This window comes from Brienomyrus brachyistius, chromosome 14 (genome assembly GCF_023856365.1).
Source record: "Brienomyrus brachyistius isolate T26 chromosome 14, BBRACH_0.4, whole genome shotgun sequence".
NCBI classification, from domain to species: domain Eukaryota; kingdom Metazoa; phylum Chordata; class Actinopteri; order Osteoglossiformes; family Mormyridae; genus Brienomyrus; species Brienomyrus brachyistius.
Window position 1 is genome coordinate 5,480,993 of NC_064546.1, and position 20,900 is coordinate 5,501,892.

Consider the following 20,900-nt stretch of genomic DNA (forward strand, 5'->3'; position numbering starts at 1 on the left):
GTGACACGGACGCGCGCTGCGCGAGGAGGGACACGCGCGCAACAATAAATCATAATCATAAAATAAAAGCTAATAGCGAGAATAAAACAATACTTTAATTTCAATACATAAAATAAACACATTTTAAGCGACTTTTAAATACATATGTGGGGGTCTGTTTGTGTGTGTTATTTTGTCAAAATTTAATCACATTCGATAACTTGTTTCAGGCGAATATTTTGCTTCTGTCATATATATGCATGAAAGAAACGACAAATAATCTTGTGCTACTTCTCAATTGCATACATTTATATAGTTGGTGCTGACCTCTCTTAAATGGCCTTTGTACAGGAAAGCTATGGCCTTAAATGTCTGCTGTTATAGAAAACAGGCGAATCACTTGGGTGTACTTGTTTGATTCTTGAACTAATAACGCATTCAATTTATTTCCTCACGTCCCTCTAGAAATTCCAAAAGGTGTCTTTAGTCAGCTCTGTCCATCAAGAAAATTGGGGGCTTTAAGAATATTTGATCACAGAAAGTGTTTAATGTAGACGTTAAAAAAAATCTATTTCATAACGATATAAGTACATGGCATAAAGAATATTATATGACAATATAACTTAAACTGCAATTTTGACCCTCTCCCCCGATTTGTTATTCCTGTAATATTAAACATAAAACTATAAAACTACTTTGAAGTCACATTTGGGGAGTAGTGATCGGTATGCGTCCATTAGTGCATCAAGGTTAAAAACTGCCTTTATTTCTCAAGATGCTTTATGATTCATCATATTTATTACAACATTAGTGACCATCCAAGACTCTGTTCCTGTCAAACACACCGTGCAACAACTGTCAACAGCAAAATAATGACCCTGCTCATAACACACCAAAGGGTGTGAGAGAAAAAGTAAACTTAAATTTGCCATACAAATTTTATTATACAAGTCATGACAAAATCTTGTCATACGTTAGATACTAGATAGCTTTACACTGTCTATACTGTCCAGTAATTGTGCCAAAAGATCATTTTTAAAACATGGTCAACCATCTTCAAACCCCATTCATGAATGCCTCTGTCAATTACTATAGTAATCACAAGTATTTAGCAAGGTAATAGGTTACTTCACACATTTATTCACAAAGATGGGGTAACAATCTTTTAAAAATGGGTACCAACTGATTTGCTGCTCACTACATTTTATTTAAAGTGAAATTTAAGGTTGATGTTCACATGTTGTTGAATCCCATCATTCCTTTCATATTGCCAGCTGCCCCCTGTTGAAACTGCCTCATCATGGATTGCAGGCCAGCCATACCACCTATAAGAAGTAATAAGAGTTCCTTTAAAACCTACATCAAAATTGCACCACATTAACAAAAAATGAATTCCATCAATTATGCTTTTCCACAAAAACGGTTGATGGCAGGTCGATTCCAGATTAGCATGACGTTCATACCCATGTGGTGTAGAACTCTGGGGTCCATCATTTTAGCCATCTGATGATTCAGCTTCGCCATCTGAGATGGGTTGACATTCTTGGACATGTCTCCTCCTGCAAAGAGAGATTAACCTTATTGATCCCAGGCAGAAATTCTGGTGCATACGGCAGAACATGTGGCGCCAAACATACAAGACGCAAATTAGGGCTGGGCAATAGCTACAATTTTTTTTACTTATCAGATATCTGGATAAATGATAATCGTGGATAGTCATTCGGCACCCCACTCCCAAACATACACAAACACACACACGCAGAAGCGTTAAATTTCTTTAGCCGAAAGAAAAAAATGAAGCCATGGAAAATAAAACAAAATAACAAAATACAACCGACATTTACAGACACTGATACCTTCGTGTACCATACGTGGAATTTAAAAAGAAAATTTAAATAAATGCTGTGCTTTTATCTGAACGCGTTTTTAAACTGTGTCAGAAATGTAGGCTAGAAGGCTAAAACTGGAAACCAAATCATAAATCTGTCATACCGCTTTGTGTGTAGCCTAAGCCTACTTCTCCCACAAATGCACTAAAATCACAGGTTAGTCACAGACAGACACCAGGTTACTGCTCCCATTTCCATTATGGATATTGTCATATCGGCCATCCCAAATTCACACCTACAGCTGCGAGCCAGTGGACTTAATTGAAGTAAATTTTGCCAGCGCCATTTCTCATGAGCCTGTCATATATGTATACCTGAAATGCTTAAAGAACAGCTCATCGGGGTATTAGGAATGCATGCAACAGATCTATCCATGCAATATACACCTGCCAGGCTTGGCTATGAGCAAAGCTTATCAAAAGCAAACAGTCTGCATTGTCATCTCACACAAGTAACGACCATAGGTCAAGTGTCAGATGAATGTTAAAATGTGAACATTGTTGAACTTTGAGTTATAGTTGTCCATGTTATAAATAGGATTCTTCACTTGCATATTACAGGGTAGGGATGCCATGCCGCCCCCGGCCCCCATGAGGGAATACCTTTGAAGAGCCCCTTAATGCCACCCATCTTCTTCACCATCTGGGCAAACTTGGTGTACTGTGTCAGCAGCTCCTGCACGTCACGCGTGGCCACACCGGACCCCCGGGCCACTCGCTGGACCCGGCTGGGCTGCTTGCTGAACAATTTGGCACCGTCTTTGTTGTCCAGTTCTGCAGAAACCCAGAACACAGTAAGCCAAGAGCAAAAATCCAAACAAAACAGAAAGACAAATTTCATAGAGCTGAATGCTGCAACGTCACTACATTTGAATATCAGTGTGCTCACACTAAACACATAAATGTTCACTACTGTGTAGTATCAACAGGTAATGTATGTGCATGCTCTTTGGTCATGAAGATCACAATTTTAGCACTGCTTCAAGATAATGTTGATAAAGGGTAAACTGTTGAGATATTTTGACAGTAAGGTGGCTGCTTTTTCCAGGAGTGACTAGCAATCCCCACCCCCCCCACAGAGTCGGGGGCACTCGCTTACCTTGGTCATTCATGCTGTCCATGATCGTCATAAGCTTCTTCAGCCTGGCCATGGATTCCTGCTCATTGCCTTTGCTCATGAAGTCAGTACCAAAACCGGGGATCATTCCCTTAAGACACAATGCCAAGGAATCATTAAAAAGGGATCCCTCTCGAGATGAAATTCCCTGGCCGTAGTAATGTATCACAGGCCACAATGACCAATCCACTCCAATTCCTACTGTACATCACATCCCATATGATGTAAAGCCTATAGCCTTCTGTCAGACTTATACATTGATCAATGTAACAGTCCAGTTTATGTTTGAAACACAACACCAATCTAGGGCCAAAAGAGAATGGATTCAGATCTGTAAATTCATTCCTACATGCGTCCGTCAATAATCATTTTCTTTTTTACTATATAAAATCACCATCTGTGAACGCCGAGTCACATATGTACCTGCTCAACTTGCATGTTCATTACAGAACATATTCTTTTCAAACTACAATTACCTACACTGCAGCTGCACATTACCAAATGTAGTTTGTACCTTTTACACTAAACTGAGATGGTGGAGAGAGTTTCAGGCACACCTTGAACAATGAGGTCATTTGGACTCTGCTCTACTGTGCTTATGCCATCTCTTGCTAGCTGACCTTTGCTCCACAACATTCCACTACACCACGTCCCACGACAGCATCAATGTCAGACAATACAGACCTAGAGCAGTTACTGGCATCTACACCACCTGACTGGTCACTTTAAACGGTTTCATTGCTCTGAAAAACACTTGCATTAAAATGTACTGTATTAAGCATTTTCAGCAATGCCCCACCAATGCTGACTTTCATTTTTGATTTTGATTTTTATTAATGGCTAATATCTTCAAATTCACCAGCACAAATTTGGGGGTGCACCCCCAAATTTAAAAAAATTGAAACACTTACCATAATCTGGCTAAATGGCCCCATTTTCATGATGTTCTGAAATTGTTCATACATGTCTCTCAACGTGAACTGACCTGGAGACAGAAGAAAGATTTACTGCATTACAAATCAACATCTCAATTAATCAAGTGATAACATACATGCCAATTATCAGTGCTGCCTGGTATGGGTATTACAGATTAATATTTACACCTGCATTTAATCTCCTTCAACAAATGATACATTGTTAGTGTGTTTCATTATTCAGGACTTGTATTGAAATTGAGAAAGTATTCTTCAGAATACAAGGTTTCTGATTGGATAAGAGCTACCAAAGGGGTGGTTCTCACCATGTTTCAGCTTGTCAATCAGCTCCTCATTGTCATCCAACTTCAGCTCATTCACCTTGTCTATCAAACCCTCAATGTCTCCCATACCTGTATGAGACACAACATTAAACACAAAGCAGCTTCTGATGGCTGCCGCTCACAGTACCACTGTGCTCTGCATGGCCCAGCACAGACAATGATCCCATCGTCTACATGTAGCTCCAGAACGTGGGATCTGAGGAATAAGGTGGAGTCCTGACACAAGTTTGTCCTGCTCTTACCCAGCAACTTGCTGATGAATGGCTGTGTCTTGAAAGGTTCAAAGTCATCGATGTGCTCACCAGTACCGATGAAGATGATGGGACTTTTAGTTGCAGCCACCCTGTAAAAATGGCAGAAGACATTTGAGTCATAAACACTGATTATTGCACCTCCTAGTGAGCTGGAACACCTTGATTGTGTATTTATTTATTTAAACAACAATCATAGATCTGCAATCCACAAGGAACAGTGGTGATTTCACCAAAGATAACAGTTAACCATCAGGACTACTTTGTAGCTTGTCTATACTCAGCTCAAAATACACTTTTGTAGTATGGATGGGTGATATATCAATATTATATCATTAATGTGCAATAATCACCAGGGCTTCAGATGACAGGTAAAACATTAGGCAGGACGCCAGTGTTTCTGTAATATAGAGACATTTATTTACACCAATAATTTGGTAAGCAGATAAATAGTGCAGCTAAAATATTGAGGCATATTATGACGCCAAAAGTTACTAATTTGTATACATACAACATATCCAATAAATGTGTCGGACTTTAAACTGCAAAAAGTACTGCCACACCACCGACGTCTTTTTACCTTGTTTATCCACAAGATCGCCTTTTTTAAAGGATGTGCTGGCTGCTGAGCTGTTCTTTAATTCACTGCCACCTCAGTGCATATCACACAGAAGTATACCAAACCACAGTATACCAAAACAGTATTGTATGGCGTGCCCCGCTGCCCGAATACACAAGCTACGCCAAAGTAAGAGAGATTACCAACTTCTGAGTGTCTCAAAACACATACCATTAATATTTTACCCTTACCACTAATTTGCTTACCAAATTATGGACCTAAATAAATGTCCAAATCGTACCAAAAAGCTGGTGTGCGGCCAAACGTTCCGCCTTTTATCCGAAACCCTGGTGATTATTATGCATGCGTGATATATATCACCCAGCCCTATTTTCTTGCTGCATTTTGTCAAGCACAAATAGAGATTAATTACACAATGTACCAATACACGCTCAGTGTGGTGTAGGAGTGCGGTGACTGGGTACCTAGTACGCACTTCCAAAGCACAAGTGTAAGCACACGTTACTTACGCACTGAGTGCGCCGCCACCTTTGGCATGCCCATCCAGCTTAGTCACAATCACAGAGGCCACATCGACTTTGTCTTTGAAGGCCTTTGCTTGAGCTTCGCAAGCCTGGCCAATAGAGGCATCCATGACGTATACAATGTTGTCGGGTTGCTTTTGAAAAAGAAAAGCCAAACATTAGGTGACAAACAACTTCAAGGTAGCTATGAACTGACAACAAATGTCATGCTTTCTGGTTATCTTTCGAAGTGAACCCTGACAAATATTTAATACTGGATTCACACACATCCAAATAAAAACTAACAGAATCATTCAGGCAAAGCCATATCAACACAGGCCATCTATTAAACTTACAGCACGACTGAATTTTTTAAAATGTATATACATACACACACACACGTTATTCAACCCTCATAGCTGTAAGACAGGCTGGTGATGCGTCAGTATTTTGTCGAGCATCCATTACCCTTGACCTCCATGATATGACTGCTGTATGTGCTCACAAGCTTCTGAGACCACTGTTCGAATGCTTTCAGCTTGCTCATATTCTTTGGTTCCCATGCTACCACAGCCTTCCTTAAACCCCACCAAATATCTTCACTAGGATTTAAACTGGGGGACATAGATGGCCACTCAAGGACCATGATTAAGCTGTAGCCGACTTGGACGAATGCGCTGGATCAACTTGCTGGAAAGCCCAGTTATGACCAGGATTCAATTTATGCACTGAAGGCAGGGCTGGGCGATATGGCCAAAAACATTACTGTGTTTAAAAAAAAAAAAAAAAAAAACTTCATATCGGTCGATACAGATAATCATCACGACATTAATTCATTGAGTCATTTTCAATAAATCGAAGCTGTGTTTATATTTAAAAATCCCTTAGGACTTCTCAAACATTTGAATAGGATGACAAATTGAATGGACTGCAAGGGCTCCAGTTTCTCTCTTGGTTTGCTTGGACTTGCCTGCACTCCTAGTGAGTCGGCCTGTTTTGATTGTGTTCTTTCGTCTTCCTGTCTGCCATAATGCATTTTCATTTTTGTTCAGAAATCCCCTTTTTGCATTTATAAAGGTTGTGTCTGCTCATGTGCTCCATTGCGGCCCAGTTAAACCGTCATAGAAGTGAAGTCATTTCATAGTGAGGCAAAACGTGTCACCAGGTCTTAAATCATATTGAACTTTTATTGAATATTTGCCACGGTGATATTCAGAAGAAACCATAATGTGATCATTTTTACTGTCATTTTATCGCCCAGCCCTTACTGAAGGCTTCAGATTCTTTGCCAGGACAGCCTATTACAACAAATCCATGATGACAGTGGGAGAGTAAAATCTGCTGGGCCCTGAAGCAGAACTCTAGAAAAAGACTGAGACACCTTCATGCTTTACTCGTGGGGGCTGGTCTTCTTGTCATAAGCATTTCCTTCCTTACGCCAGACATACCACTGCTCTATGGATCCAGTCGAGTTACTTCATAGGCTTCTTTGCTTCTTGGTCTAGAGCAGAGTTTCCCAAACTAGTCCTCAGGGTATACTGGACGGATCCACATTTTTGCTTTATCCCAGTTCCCAGCACACCTGTAAGGTATTTGGAGCTTCCGATTGCTTGGGTCAGGTGTAATGTGGATCTATCCAGTGTTCAGTGGGAAACACTGTTTTAGAGCAGAATGGAGTGAGAAGTGTGGCCATCAAGCTCTTGTTTAACATTCTTAGATTTGCACAAAAAAAAAAAATTGTTCCTTTTTTCATCAGGTCGTGCTACGGGTCCTTCATTTATCACAGCAATTCTGCTCTCACACACACAGGTAACATTGCTGCAAGCTGTGAACTTGCATATGATGTTGCCAGCTGTGTCTCTTGGAACTGTATGTATTAGAAATCTGATAGGAGCCTCAGCCTTTCCTCGTATAATGTAATTATTTCTTCTGTCCACTTGTGAGAGCACTTTGAGAGCCATTTTACAGCTCAACTTGTATACATGCATGGGTGGGATTTGTGTATAACACACAATTATATTAGTCAGCAGTCAACTATAATGCCAGCATCACATTCCCAAATACATAGTGGGTAGACTAAGTCTATTAAGTAATTTAAAAAATCAGTACCGAATTAAGGCTAAATTATCCTATGGTTGTATTACAAAAGTATATTGCTGCTCAGAAATACACATTATTTTGAATTTATTACTCAGCTAATACAGATGTAAATTTTTAAAGCATGTGGTTTAAATACGCAAATCATTGCTGTCTAAGGGAGGTTGAATAAATCTGGAGTGCAACTTTATACAGATGCATATATAGAATGCAGAAACTACCATGACCATGTGCTCCCATAATAGCTTTGAAATAGGACATGGATTCACCTTGTAATTCAGTCATTTTTATAATTATACTAACTTAACCATCTGACATGATTTGTTACTCACCACTGCATTGGAAACCTGAAGCATCTCCTCAAAGAGGGAGTCCTCCTGTTTGTGTCGACCGCTCGTGTCCACAATAATTATTTCAAAGTTCTCTGTCTTGAATTTTTCAACACCCTCAGCAGCAATGACAACGGGGTCCATTTCAGTATAACTGGGGAAAGACAAAAATGGAGTAACTTAGTTCAAGTAATAGAGTTGATTGTGTTGTTAACTACATTATTCAAAAGTGAAGACAATGGCTCACAGATAGGCATAAAACATGGCTTTTTACATAAAATGAGATAGTGAAAATCAAAGATCCAAAGAATTCTGATAAAGAATAATTGTTAAAAATTCTACTTCAGGCTAAATGTTTTATTTTGGTTACGCATTTCCCCAAACCTTTCTGTTACGTCAACAGATTACAAATTTGAGAATGTCTTGCATAAAACATTTTGCCATAAAAAGCAGTATCACTCCCCCGGAAAACCTGTGCAATGAATTTTGTTCATGACAAACCTTCCATAGAAAGGAATTCTGGCTTTGGTAGCGTTTTGCTTCAGTTGATCAAAAGCACCTTAAAGGGAGAGAAAGAAACAGAATTAGGTCTGCCTTTGTCCGTTTCGCCAAATAAAGCAAATGTACGAAAGGCGACGGTGCCAAATGACATTACCAGCTCTGAATGTATCAGCACATATCAAACAGGTCTTCCAACCTTTTCTTTGGTAGTAGTAAGCCAGCTACAGAAATTACATGAATATATATTAGTCGAATGGGAATTTTGTCATCTCCCTTATGTTGCATACCTCGCCCCCCCTGCAATTCGTACCAAATTCTAAAGAAATTTATACATTTGATTTTTACTTCTTAATTCAAAACTATGCCATAAACAAGCACACTTTCAGGTTTTCATACAAAATGGACACCATTATCTTTGGGGGCTCAGTTTAATCAAATGCCCAACACTGTCCTTATCAAGGCTCAAACATACAAGTGTAGCGGACCTTTGAGCATGTGGTGGTTTTCCCGCTGCCTTGAAGTCCCACAAACATGATGACATTATTTTTCCCTTTTGTTGGAGTCCATGCCTTGACTCCTGGGTCCACCAGCTAGGAGGACAAACAGCCATTATTTAATAATCTTTTAAACACTGTCATTAAGGGTGTAATTTGACACAATTAGGTCATGAACAGGGTCGCATAATTCTGGGAATTTACTGTTAATTCCCATGTATTCCTGATAATTCCCATGGAACGTTTCCAATTTAGAAACATTATCAGTTACAGTTCTACAGCTCATACATGCATCTAAGGTTGTCAGTCAAATTTGTTTCAACAAACCAGATAACTCGTAACAGCAACAGTAGGTAGTGCCTGGGATTTCTTCCTCTCTTGCTTTTGCACCCTCATCCTAACATGCAACACAATCCCTATTTGCCAACGTAGCTGCATGGACAATGTGAAGCAGCTGGTCCATTAGATTTATTTAACACTGATAATACGGAACTAGCTTGGATTTTCCTAAACTGACAAAGTGAGTTGCAAAATTTGCAAAGAAAAGGTTGCACACTGGACGGTAGCACTGCAGAACTTTTCAAACATTCAAAAGAGTATGCCGAGTATGTATGTTTTTCTTTTAGGTTTTATTACCTTGTACTGCCATATTTATTTATAGGGTAATTAATCTGGTTGCACTGTTAAGTAACTTGTAAAGTAGTCTTAAAATGAACATGAAAAAGAACCATAAGATAGGCTCTGTTTGGTCTAGAAGTAGTTCTAAATAATGTAAAATGGTCCTGGTTTTGAAAATACGTTTAACTTGTATGTCTGTTCTATTTGATTTGCATTGAAAGATTTTGCGGTGTCACAAAGGAATGTGATACAGCATTTTGTATATACAATTAAAATGTGGAGGTGAATGAATGTGCATGTTTATCCTCTTCACTACTGTGAACTGATTTTTAAGAAGTATAATGAGAGGGGTGGTCAATATTTTCAGACTGGATCACGCTCCCCATCTGAGTATCTTCATTATGGTCAACTAAATGTATATATAAATTAGACTTGCTTTAAGAAAGCACACAAACCTTGACAAGCTCTTTGAAAACTGCATGCTGAATCATCCGCCTCTTGTTCAAACCCGAGGCCATCTCCTCCAGGTCAATGGCTGCCCTGGGGAACAACGGAGTTTCATTATATTGCAGGAATGAGAGAGACCGTCAGAAGCTGTTTCATGTGGAAAGCATCTCGAATTGCAGAAAAAGTCCACTGTGGTCAAATCATAGAGTTACTGTCTATGACTTAAAAGTGCTTGAAACCAAAGTGCTACAATGTAAACTGCAATACAGAAATCAAAATAATAAACCATCAACATAGAAAATGTACTTACTTGACATTTTCCCTGAGCTGCTTTACCAGTTTTATGTTAACATCAGCTTCCAGAAGGGCAGCACACACTTCTTTCAGCATAGCATTTAAAACCTGTGTGATGGATGCTACATATTACAAAGGGAACTTCCCATGGTGGGACAGCATGGTGGTGCAGTGGTTAGCACTGGTGCCTCACACCTCTGGGACGCAGGTTCGAATCTCCGCCTGGGTTAAATGTGTGTGGAGTTTGCATGTTCTCCCCATGTTGTCGTGGGGTTTCCTCTGGGTACTCTGGTTTCCCCCCACAGTCCAAAAACATGCTGAGGCTAATTGGAGTTGCTAAATTGCCCGTAGGAATACATGTGAGAGTGAATGGTGTGAGTGTGCCCTGCGATGGGCTGGCCCCCCATCCTGGGGTGTTCCCTGCCTCGTGTCCATTGCTTCCGGGATAGGCTCCGGACCCCCCGCGACCCAGTAGGATAAGCGGTTTGGAAAATGGATGGATGGACTTCCCATGGTTGCATTAAAATTTTGTTATCATTAAAACAGAAAGTCATTTAAATATTCAATTTTGGTAAACAGCAAACATTTCAATATTTAACAGAAGATTCACATACACACCTCTGGTACCAGTTTTTAAAATATATCAATTGCTAATTCGGAGCAACTGAATTACTTCATTTGCATGCAGTGCTTTCTTAGTTTGCACATCAAGTTTATGTGCAAAGTCATAAATCCAGCAGATGCGAGAACACTAGCAACATGCATCACCGAACTCCAAGAAATAACAATATTGTACACTTAACCCCAATATTTTCTCTTTCCACTATCTTAACTGGGTGCGAAATATGTCAGACATTATTATTTTATAACACCAAAGACTCCTCACAAAAAAAAAACAACATATTTACCTACCTCTTCATTGATGATAGTGGCGTTGCTCAGTGAGCGCAACGCCAAAGTTATTTTCCTTCCCAAATCGGCCAAAACCATTTTGACTACCTCGGTAACGCCTGTAACTAAAACAACACCAGTTAATCGATTACCATCACCTAGAAATGCAAAATAGTTAAAGATAAAACTCATGCGTATGGTTACGACCGCAATACTATTTCACCTACCTCTAAATTGTAAAGAATTCGTGTACGGAAAAGCAGACCTTTTCAGCCACGGTTCAAATCCAGATGAAATCTCCTGTATCAGGCCATACAGGATACAGCTGCGAGATTTCAGAAGCAAAAAACTTAACTATCTACAAAAGCGACGTCCACCAACCTCACACCTACATAGGAAAACGAGAAAAAAAATCAGCAAAATGTTACTAAAGCTAAATAAATCATTAAACATTAAACCCTTCACGGATCGTTAACTTATCTATACGCGGTACTATTATACTAAAGCCAACGACGTGAGATTTAGCTATGATCAAAGTAAACAAGACATATGTTGGTGCGTAAACGAAGACCCCGAAAGCCAGCTACCTATCCAAGGCCCTGATTTAAAATGAACGTAGATTATTTTCAAAACTGAGAAAATCGCTCGTAAATCAATCTCATACAACTAACGGTTAAATAAGGAATATTTCTGAAAGCTGTGTGTTAACCACAAAGAAACAACCTGTACTTTCCGCTAACCAGCTGACAACAGACTTCTTAAGAAATGGACCATTAGCAGACGTCATCGAAAGTGAGACTGAAACGTTCCGGGGCAAATTTCTACTTCCGGGTTAAAGTATATCACAAAACAAACCCGTCTTCGTTTCTCGTCGACTGGCCCCGCCCTTTATTCAGATTAGAGTTCCCCCATTTTCTCTTAAGGATGTATTGTGTAAATTACTGTAATTAGCCACATAATCTGTTTTAGCGAGATGGCATTTTTCATCAAAGCATTAAATAGATATATTATATATATTCGTTCCGCTGTAAATATGTTTCCATTCAGAGAATTTTCAATATGTACTTGAAGATTTAAGTTCCTCCTTAAAAACAGGGGCCACAGCAAACTGGATTTTCGTTTATTCTCAGCAAAAACGTGTTCGGTGTTTTTAGCCCATGCATTGTGCTTGTTTTCCAACATAACAGTTATTTAAAATGGATTTATCGGCAGCAAAAAATGAAATTATGCACCTGTTGTCTCGAGTAAATCCTCGCGAGCTTCCTAAACTGGTTGAGTGGATGAAAAACTCGGGTAATCTAGTAAACTTGTTAATGTTAGCTCAAACGCAAATAGCGAACGCAATGTGCAGCAGCTTGCTGAATGAACTGCGTGTATCTATATCTCATTCATACACCTACACCATGAATTGTTTATGCTATTAGCTAACCAATCAAGTATAATAGAAACGTTTAAAAAGTTTAGCTATTAAACCTGGCCCGTTGTGGGTTTTTTATAGTCACGAAAGTCAAATATCAAGCTGCTACTTAATTGTAACATAAGTTGCTGTGCTAAACTGAAAATGCAGATACAAGGATTAAATTTAATATCAACTCGGAGGAGAGTGTCACACCTCTAGTTTACAGTCAGACCTCGGAGATTAAATGAGGAGGATTCGTGGATGTTTGGTAGAGTCACTTAAAATGGTAATATGTGCTTATTTCTATAGTTTAAACCCTAAATATGACCCCAGTCATGCTTCCAAAACACTTTAATTTCAATTAAAAGTTAGCATAATACATTACCTTTAAAAAATGTTTGATATAAAAATATAGTACAGTATCGCGTTACGGATATTTGTCACACTAGCACATTTACAGTACAGTATACTAATGTTACCCCTGCTAATTAATAGAACATGGCATTGGCTGCCGTTTTCTTTTGCATTCATAGTAAGGTAACATGAGTAAACGAACGGGACTGTAAACTTATTGACATAAGTCATATATGTAACCAAGGTACAATTCAATAAAATACGTAAAGGAAATATGCACTGTACATACAGGGTACAGGTAGTCAATCAATTAAAAATTACGAAAAGACATACAGAAATAATAAGTTGTAAAAATACTATGTGTACCCTAAAGACGAAAAAAAGAGAGTATGAAAATGCATACACATTAAAAATATTTAATAAAAAACAGTAGAATGAAATTTTCGCGGGTCTGTGAATTCGCGAATCACGAAGCACGAATGCACGAGGGCTGATTGTATACCTTTTGCTTGTTTTCTCTGTCTTGCTTCTCTGATCTCTTGTAGCAGTCCAAAGAGCTTACTCTGAATGTCTGTGTGTGCACACGGCTTTGGGCTTGGCAGGACCCTGCATTAGATAAGTCGTTATTAGAAAAAGGACCTTATTGACCTAATACATTTACTTTCAGATGAACTGGACAATTACTTCATCGACAATGAGAAAGTTGTACTCCAGAGCATCGCAGAAGATCTCAGGACCAGCGTGCCACCAGAAGCCACGTTTTCCTCAGAGTCCCTCGCTCTTCAGAAGGCAGGTTCCTATTCTTCAGTTTGAAATTATTTCGCATGAGGGCATGACTTTTGGCCATGATGTTTAGTTTGACACCATAGCACACTTCAACACATCTATTGCCCACATAATTAAAAATATGAGTCAGCAAAATTAAAATTTCCAGATCCAGCAGTCTTCGCGGGCCCTGATTCACGTTGATGCCTTCCTGTATGATGAGGAAGCGGTGGATATCCTCTGCGAGGAGGGAAAGCTGAGTCGTAACTACTGCTTGCATTGTGGCTCCCAAAGAACAGCTCCCCTTGGTAGGTAGCTAACCCAGAGTACAGAAATACAGCTGCTGGACTTCACCTTTCCAATAGTGATAGCAAATTACACCTCACTATTTCAGTAATAGTAAATTATTATGGTTATGGCAATAATAAGCTAGTAACTGGAGCAAAAAATTGACAATCTAATGAATATTCTGTCAGATAACTGTATGCTTTTAACCATGAAGGACATTATATTTACCAATATGTTAAAGATAAAATGAGGAATCTAGTCTAGTAATTTTGTATCTGAGAACTTCAAGTGTCCCACCAGGTAACCAGTTTCTTAAAATGGAATAAAATTAATTTTCTCCATCTGAATGTTGGATCAATCATCCCTATAATGTTGCTTCTGCAAACAAAATGGAATTTGGAAACCTTCAAAATTATTGTTCCGCTGGTGAAATATCAGGGGGATCACCTCACATGCGTGTATCTCTCAATGAAACAGTAACTGACTTTATGCCCTACCTTGTCCTGTCCCCAGAGTTCATCTCGCACTCTTTTTCTATCATGGAGCTACGTTTTCTGTTCCAGCATGTTCTTCCAGACCTCACTGGACTGATGTTGGTCGATGTTGGCTCCCGGCTTGGGGCAGTGCTCTATGCGGTACGACTGTCTTTAAACATATTTTTAAGGTTCCCTTGAAAAGGTTTCACTATAGGGTTACAAGAATTATTCCTGGTCTTAGAGGATTGTCTTATGAGGAAAGGTTAGCTGAGCTAAGTCTGTTCAGCCTCGAGCAAAGGACATGATCCAGGTATATAAGATTCTAATAGGTCTGGATGTTGTTCAGCCAAATGGCTATTTCAATATTAGTTTAAATACGAGAACTCGTGGCCATAGGTGGAAATTAGCAGGAGAACATTTTAAAATGGATTTGAGAAAGCAGTTCTTTACACTGTGTAGTTAGAGTATGGAATAGTCTTTTTGTTAGTGTAGAGCAAGCTAAAACCTTGAGTTCTTTTAAATCTAAGCTAGATAAGATTTTATCAACTCTGAGCTGTTAGTTGAGTTCTCTCCAAACAAACTTGATGGACCGAATGGCCTCATCTTGTTTGTAAATTTATTATGTTCTTATGTTATTTTTTTGTTGTTATTGAAATACAAATTTTGAGATTTTGCTGTCTGATTTGATGGTTAACTATAGATAATCTTCTGGCACTTCAAAACAAAATTGTTTACTTTCCATGCAAAGGTAAGACTTAGGTACATTTGTAAATATCTTAAATTCACAAGTTTTAAAATATTGTCAAGTGAGTGAAATCCATGAACCTCCAAATATGTTTCCAGTCTTACAATCCTCATATGTTTGGATGTATAGAAGTAATCCTGATCATGAATTTATGAGGTCAGGTTGTAAGTTTCTGTTATTAGTACCAGCTTTGTAAAGATTTTGGGGAATGCCTTGGTATCTTATGTGAAATACCTTCTGAATGCATTATAGCAGTTATTGGTCCAACTGAAGCTTGTGTATGCAGACTCTGAGCTCTATGAGAACCGTGTGATAATAGACGAGTAGTTCTCACTCCTGTTCCTGGAGCGCCCCCCACCCCAGAATGTTTTCATTCCAATCCACACTTCCACATTCATTATTCATTATTCATTGTTCCGGACCATATGAGGCTGATTAAGGTAGGGTTGGAATGAAAACATTCTGGTAGGGGGAGCATCAGGAACATGATTGAGAACCACTGTAATAGACAGTTCCATCCTCATCAAGTTACAGATTCTAGTTAAATGTTGTGCTCTTTCCGACATTCTGACAGTCGTATCCCTGTTTAGGAATCTCTTTTGTGAGGCTCAGTCATAGTTACTGCTACCAAGTGCCAAAATGTCATTTGTACAACTTGTAGTGGTTGTCCTGTCCTGACTGGCACTAATATATGAAGCGTGGCTTCCCTAGGGGTACCTGTACAGCTCACTAGCTAGACTGGTTGGCGTGGAGATCAGTTTAGAGTTTACTGGTCTTCAGAAGATGGTAGTACAGAAGTATGACTTCGCTGACCGAATCGAGGTAAGATTTATTTTGCATATTGATTAATGTTTGTAATCTTTGGCCTTTTGATTTTTACTTGCAAGTCATGTAACTTTTTGCTCTGTCTTCTGACTTTCTCCTGAGATTGTACATGCAGATATCTGTACTCAACCCGGCCTTCTTCAGGGTGCTGACGTTGTTGTTTTGAACAATGTGTTTGAGTACTTTCTTGATCAAGACAGCCAAATAAGGTATGGGAAAAAGCACAAGTATTTGGTTCTTGTCAATAGCATTGTTAACTTTTTTTGTTTTGCTTGCTTTTCATGAGATCTTTGTTAACACAAGGTTTATGGTCAGCATAATTGTCCATTTCGACACCTAATCTATGATTCGTAAAATGCTATTAGTACTGTAGTTTATGCTGAATAGCACGGCTCAAAATAATACACAACAGTTATACTCGATTATGCCCAAGTTTCAGCTATATACTCATTATCATTCATCCATCTGTCTGCCATCCCAACACTTATCCAATGGATGAGGGAGTCTGTCCCAGACACAGGGCCTGACAGCTTAATTTGTATAATGCAGTGTTACCAATTTTGGTCAGCTGGCTGACAGGAGATTTTCAATTTGCATGACGAGGCATTTACATGTATGTAAAAGTTTGATTAACTTGTAAATAGTCCGTAGGGTTTGCAGACTACCCCAACACCTTTCATGCATCTAACTGCTATTTTTAGTTTTATAATGGAATAATATAAACTTGCCATAAGATTTCTTGCGTGAGTGTGAGAGTCAGAAAGTATGAGTGTCACACCAGATGTGTGATAGTTGGCAACCCTAATAATGTAGCCTGTATGCTTTTCGCAAATGTAATAAATATGTGTAAAAATAAGCATATCACAGTAGTATGTAAAACTGAGAGAAGAAGAGAATAAACAAACTGCTTCACCTGTACAGCCTCTCCCCGGGTTACGATGGGGTTATGTTTCGACAAACCGTAAAGCAAAAATATTGTAAGGTGAGAATGCATTTTAATACAGTACACCTAACCTAACAAATATCATAGCCTAACCTACCTTAAACAAGCTTACAACATTAGCCTACAGTTGGGTAAAATCATTAACACAAAGCATAATTTGTAAAACACTGTCGAATATCTCACGTAATTTATTGAATAATGTACTTGTCACGCTACCCTCGCGATCACTGGGTGAGCGTACAGGCAGGCGAGCGAGCAGGAACAAGCAAGCGGGCAAAGTAAGGGAAAACGGGGTTTAATCTCAGGACTCAGGGCAGGAAACATCAGACACTGACTAACATCAGTGACAGACACTGAACTCTGGTAAGACATGGACTCAAATAGACAGGACTGGTTGAAAATAACTAGACACAGCTGGGTACAATCAGGGAAGCACACGTGGATAATCAGGGGGGCGTGGCACACACGAGGATCGTACGGGCCGGGTATGAAAACATTTACCGTCAAAATATCATAACATGGACCATCGTAACCCAGGGAGCATCTATATTACAAGAATATCATTATCTCCAATCTATTATGAACAATAGGGTGATGGACAACTTAAGTTATAGTCTTAGTAGGGCTGCATGATTCTGGATAAAATATGAACTGTGATTTTTTTTTCCCAATCTGCAAAACAAGAACTGAGATGATGGTTTTTTTCTCATACTTCTCAAGTAACATATTTCACTATTTATTATTCTTGTTGTTGTTGTTGTTGTCATTATAATTCTGCATTACATATTGAAAGTTAATGTTGAAAGTTAGCAGCACCAGAGCTAAAAACATAATGAAACGACGGAGATGATTGCATTGCACGATCAGCTATTTCCCAGTGGAGGACGAGGTTCAAGCTCAGCAAGTGGCTCTGAGGTTAGCCCATTTCCACACTGGTGCCCCACTGACAATATCATCGTCACTGAAATGGGACTATCACAGAAATAGACAGGCCACACCCCAGGTTTTTAAAAAGCAGCTCATTTCCAAATCCCTGAAATGCTAAACATAAAGTTAAACCTGGTTTGCTCTTTATTATAAGGTGTTTTTATCACGTGGTGTAATGTAGTCCTGTTGTGTTGATGCAGCTTAGGGAGTAAAATGGTGCATTTGGTTTGATGTGACGGATCTTTGCTCCTACATGCACCATGACTTTTACACCATTGTGCTGCTGAGATTTCTTTGTCTTGAACAGGTAATATATCTCATATCAGGTATTGCCTTTCATTATAATGTCCATCTGTTTCTGTTTCAGAGCGTGGCTGTGCATCCAGCACAATGTCAGAAAGACAGGGGCACTACTAGTTACTGTTCCCAGTATGCAAGAGGCACTCTCTGCTCTCCAGCCGAGCGGCGTAAGTATGTCGCTTGCTTCTACCAGCTTGTACAGCCATCATGTTAAGAAAAATGCCATATTTAATGAACTTGGATGTTAATATTGGTGGTCAATTTGTTTGGCAGATTGTGAAAGCTTGGTGTGTTAGCTAATGCAATGCAGACCACTTGCAGCATTATGAGAGATGTACCATTTTTTTCTGTTCAGGGTAACAACAATCAGTATCTCCCCCAAATAACTAGTGTTCCCCACTTATTACTGTATTCAGCTTCTTACTTATGACTGGTTGCAAAATGAAAATAACTCATGAAGCTTTTGGTTAATTGCAACACATTTCCTGTGTTCTCCTGCAGGGTGGCATAGACATCAGCCATTGGGTGGAGGAGTTGCCATTAAATTATGATGTCTACCTTGGGAAGGACAGTGACCCTGACACTCTCAAACAGATCCATCTTTACCGGGTTCTCTGAACAGGGAAAACTTCAGAAAACATTCACTGTGCTAAACTTCAGAAGGACTCCGCAGTGAACCTTTACTGTTGGCAAGATGATGAAAGATACAGATACATGACGTTAAACTTGCAAAGCCTGTAACTGAATGTGTCTGTAAAGTGGTGTTGAGTTAATGAATTACCATAAAAGAATAAACATGAATTTTTATTCGTAAAATGCTCTCCATTTCAGACCAATCCGTTGTAAGGATGCATTACGGAAGACCTACAGCTAATGTAAATTGACAGATACCTGGGAGATCATACCCATAGCCTTTATGAAAAAATACAGGAACTGAATGATAAATTTCTGTATAACAGACAGCGGGAAATGACTTCATGTCTTTGAATGTGCACAGATTTTATGTACTATTTGAAACATTGTTACACAATATACACATTCTAAGTTTTAAAACAGTGTCTTTTTTAGGAAAATAATAGCAGTCACACTGCTTTAGTACAGTTTTTCCCTGAAGCTTTTCTCTGTAATAGTAGAAAACTTTAAAAACCCGATAATGTTACTTTTATTGAAGTAATTATGAAATATTCATATAGCAAATACAAAGTGGGGAAGATGGTGGCGCAGGAGGTAGTGCTATCGTTCAGCAACTGGAGGGTTGCAGGTTCGAGTCCTGGTTCCTCCTGACTCCCTCAAAGTGTCCTTGAGCAAGACGCTGAACCCCAAATTGCTCCCGGTGAGCAGGTTGGCACCTTGCATGGCAGCCTCCACTACCAATGTGTGTATGAATGGATGAATGTGAGGCATAAAATGTAAAGTGCTTTGAGTACTCGTAGGAGTAGAAAAGCGCTATATAAATGCAGTCCATTTACCAAAGATATTTCAGAGCTGTAGCTAAAGTGTTTTATTTAAATGTTTGCAAAACCTGAATATGTAAATAAATGAAATACTCATTTATCTTATAGCTCGTTATCCTGGTCAAGGTCACAGGAATAAATAACAAAATGGGAATATTTACATTGAATAATAAATCAAGATTTGGATAGTAATGAAAGTATCAGGAGAGAACTGTACCCAGTTATTACTTGCTTGCTATGGTCTACTGTACAAACGGCTTCATGGCCCGGGAAATTAACAATGGCTACTGCATGCAGAGGCTCGCTGGCATCATCAGGGAGCCATGGCAGCCCTCCTACGACCTCTTTGCTCCTCAGCCGTTTGGTGGGAGGATCTGCAGCCTCAAAGCTGGGACACAATGAGGCTTGAATGATCCCTCCCTGCATAACACTGGGTCACTTAAAAGAACTAGTAACTATGAGCTCACAGTTCAATTTATTCATTGCACATTCTGCTTCCATGCCAAACATCTGTACTGGATTTTCATAACCTTTCCCCACCAATCTGGTGGTTAACTGCATGTCTTTGTCTATTCCCTAAGATGTCATGTTTATATGTTTCAGTGTCTACATTCTATTTATTCTCATTTGCATTATGACCAACAAGAACCATATTTCATTTCAATGTGGAGTGGGTACAAAATAATCACCCTGTCAAAAAAATCACATTTTGGCACTAAACAGCCTAAAATGAAAACAGACCTGAATTTGTTCAGCTTTACGCAGGGTTGCCAAATAATTCATGTTAGGCTGGACACCTTCAGGTTTTAAAAACTACTTAAAAACTGAAAGGCTTCTGTGTTTACTTCAGTTCTTCATGTGCTTTGACTGGTTTGCTTGATTGACAGATTCATCCAGCTGTTTCACCTTAACATTAGTGACACGCATGATTATAGGAGACTGACCAATTAGCACACAGCAACTTGATGCTTAAGTCAAATTCAGGTCCTGAAGAAGTTAGCTCAAAGTGTCCTCCATGACATGGATTTTCTGGTCACCCTAGCTTTATGGCCACTGGCAACCCTGTAGAAGTTACAGGACATTATTGCAAAGAGTGGTCATTGTGTGCATGTGACAACGGTATCACTAATCGTACTTGTATGGGAAGGTTGCAAAAAAGCCACTCTTCCAGAAAAGC

The 20,900-nt window shown here is 39.2% G+C and overlaps 2 protein-coding genes across 3 annotated transcripts; one reads left to right on the forward strand and one right to left on the reverse strand.

Annotated features, from left to right (window-relative positions):
- Positions 1-502: 502 nt before the first annotated feature.
- On the reverse strand, positions 503-12,085 carry srp54 (signal recognition particle 54). Of its 2 annotated transcripts, XM_048974162.1 has the most exons (17): positions 11,971-12,085; positions 11,475-11,635; positions 11,269-11,372; positions 10,373-10,464; positions 10,071-10,155; positions 8,989-9,093; positions 8,658-8,724; positions 8,504-8,561; positions 8,006-8,156; positions 5,583-5,731; positions 4,485-4,585; positions 4,225-4,311; positions 3,896-3,969; positions 2,967-3,075; positions 2,471-2,641; positions 1,443-1,538; positions 503-1,304 (listed from the first exon to the last, which is right to left on the reverse strand). In XM_048974162.1, exons 3-17 carry the CDS (start codon positions 11,344-11,346, stop codon positions 1,213-1,215), a joined length of 1,515 nt encoding a protein of 504 aa, XP_048830119.1. In that variant the 5' UTR covers positions 11,347-11,372; positions 11,475-11,635; positions 11,971-12,085; the 3' UTR covers positions 503-1,212. The 2 variants fall into 2 exon arrangements, with proteins under 2 accessions (XP_048830119.1, XP_048830120.1); XM_048974163.1 differs by lacking the exon at positions 11,971-12,085 and having other exon boundaries at positions 11,269-11,366; positions 11,475-11,964.
- A 32-nt stretch (positions 12,086-12,117) lies between these two features.
- zgc:109986 (uncharacterized protein LOC553566 homolog) lies at positions 12,118-19,085 on the forward strand. The gene is made up of 8 exons (XM_048974180.1): positions 12,118-12,540; positions 13,668-13,789; positions 13,935-14,073; positions 14,567-14,688; positions 15,986-16,096; positions 16,202-16,308; positions 18,337-18,436; positions 18,771-19,085. Exons 1-8 carry the CDS (start codon positions 12,444-12,446, stop codon positions 18,885-18,887), a joined length of 915 nt encoding a protein of 304 aa, XP_048830137.1. The 5' UTR covers positions 12,118-12,443; the 3' UTR covers positions 18,888-19,085.
- The last annotated feature ends 1,815 nt before the right edge of the window (positions 19,086-20,900 follow it).

Bases quoted from the DNA above. Each gene is read 5' to 3' on its own strand.
- srp54 (XM_048974162.1), bottom strand. From the start codon at position 11,346: ATGGTTTTGGCCGATTTGGGAAGGAAAATAACTTTGGCGTTGCGCTCA. The intron at 8,725-8,988 runs GTCCGCTACACT...TAATTTCTGTAG, and splicing joins AAACCACCACATGCTCAAAG to CTGGCTTACTACTACCAAAG. The intron at 3,076-3,895 runs GTAAGTGTTTCA...TTGTGTCTTAAG, and splicing joins GGCCATTTAGCCAGATTATG to GGAATGATCCCCGGTTTTGG.
- zgc:109986 (XM_048974180.1), top strand. From the start codon at position 12,444: ATGGATTTATCGGCAGCAAAAAATGAAATTATGCACCTGTTGTCTCGA. The intron at 13,790-13,934 runs GCAGGTTCCTAT...TAAAATTTCCAG, and splicing joins AGTCCCTCGCTCTTCAGAAG to ATCCAGCAGTCTTCGCGGGC. The intron at 16,309-18,336 runs GTATGGGAAAAA...TTTCTGTTTCAG, and splicing joins GATCAAGACAGCCAAATAAG to AGCGTGGCTGTGCATCCAGC.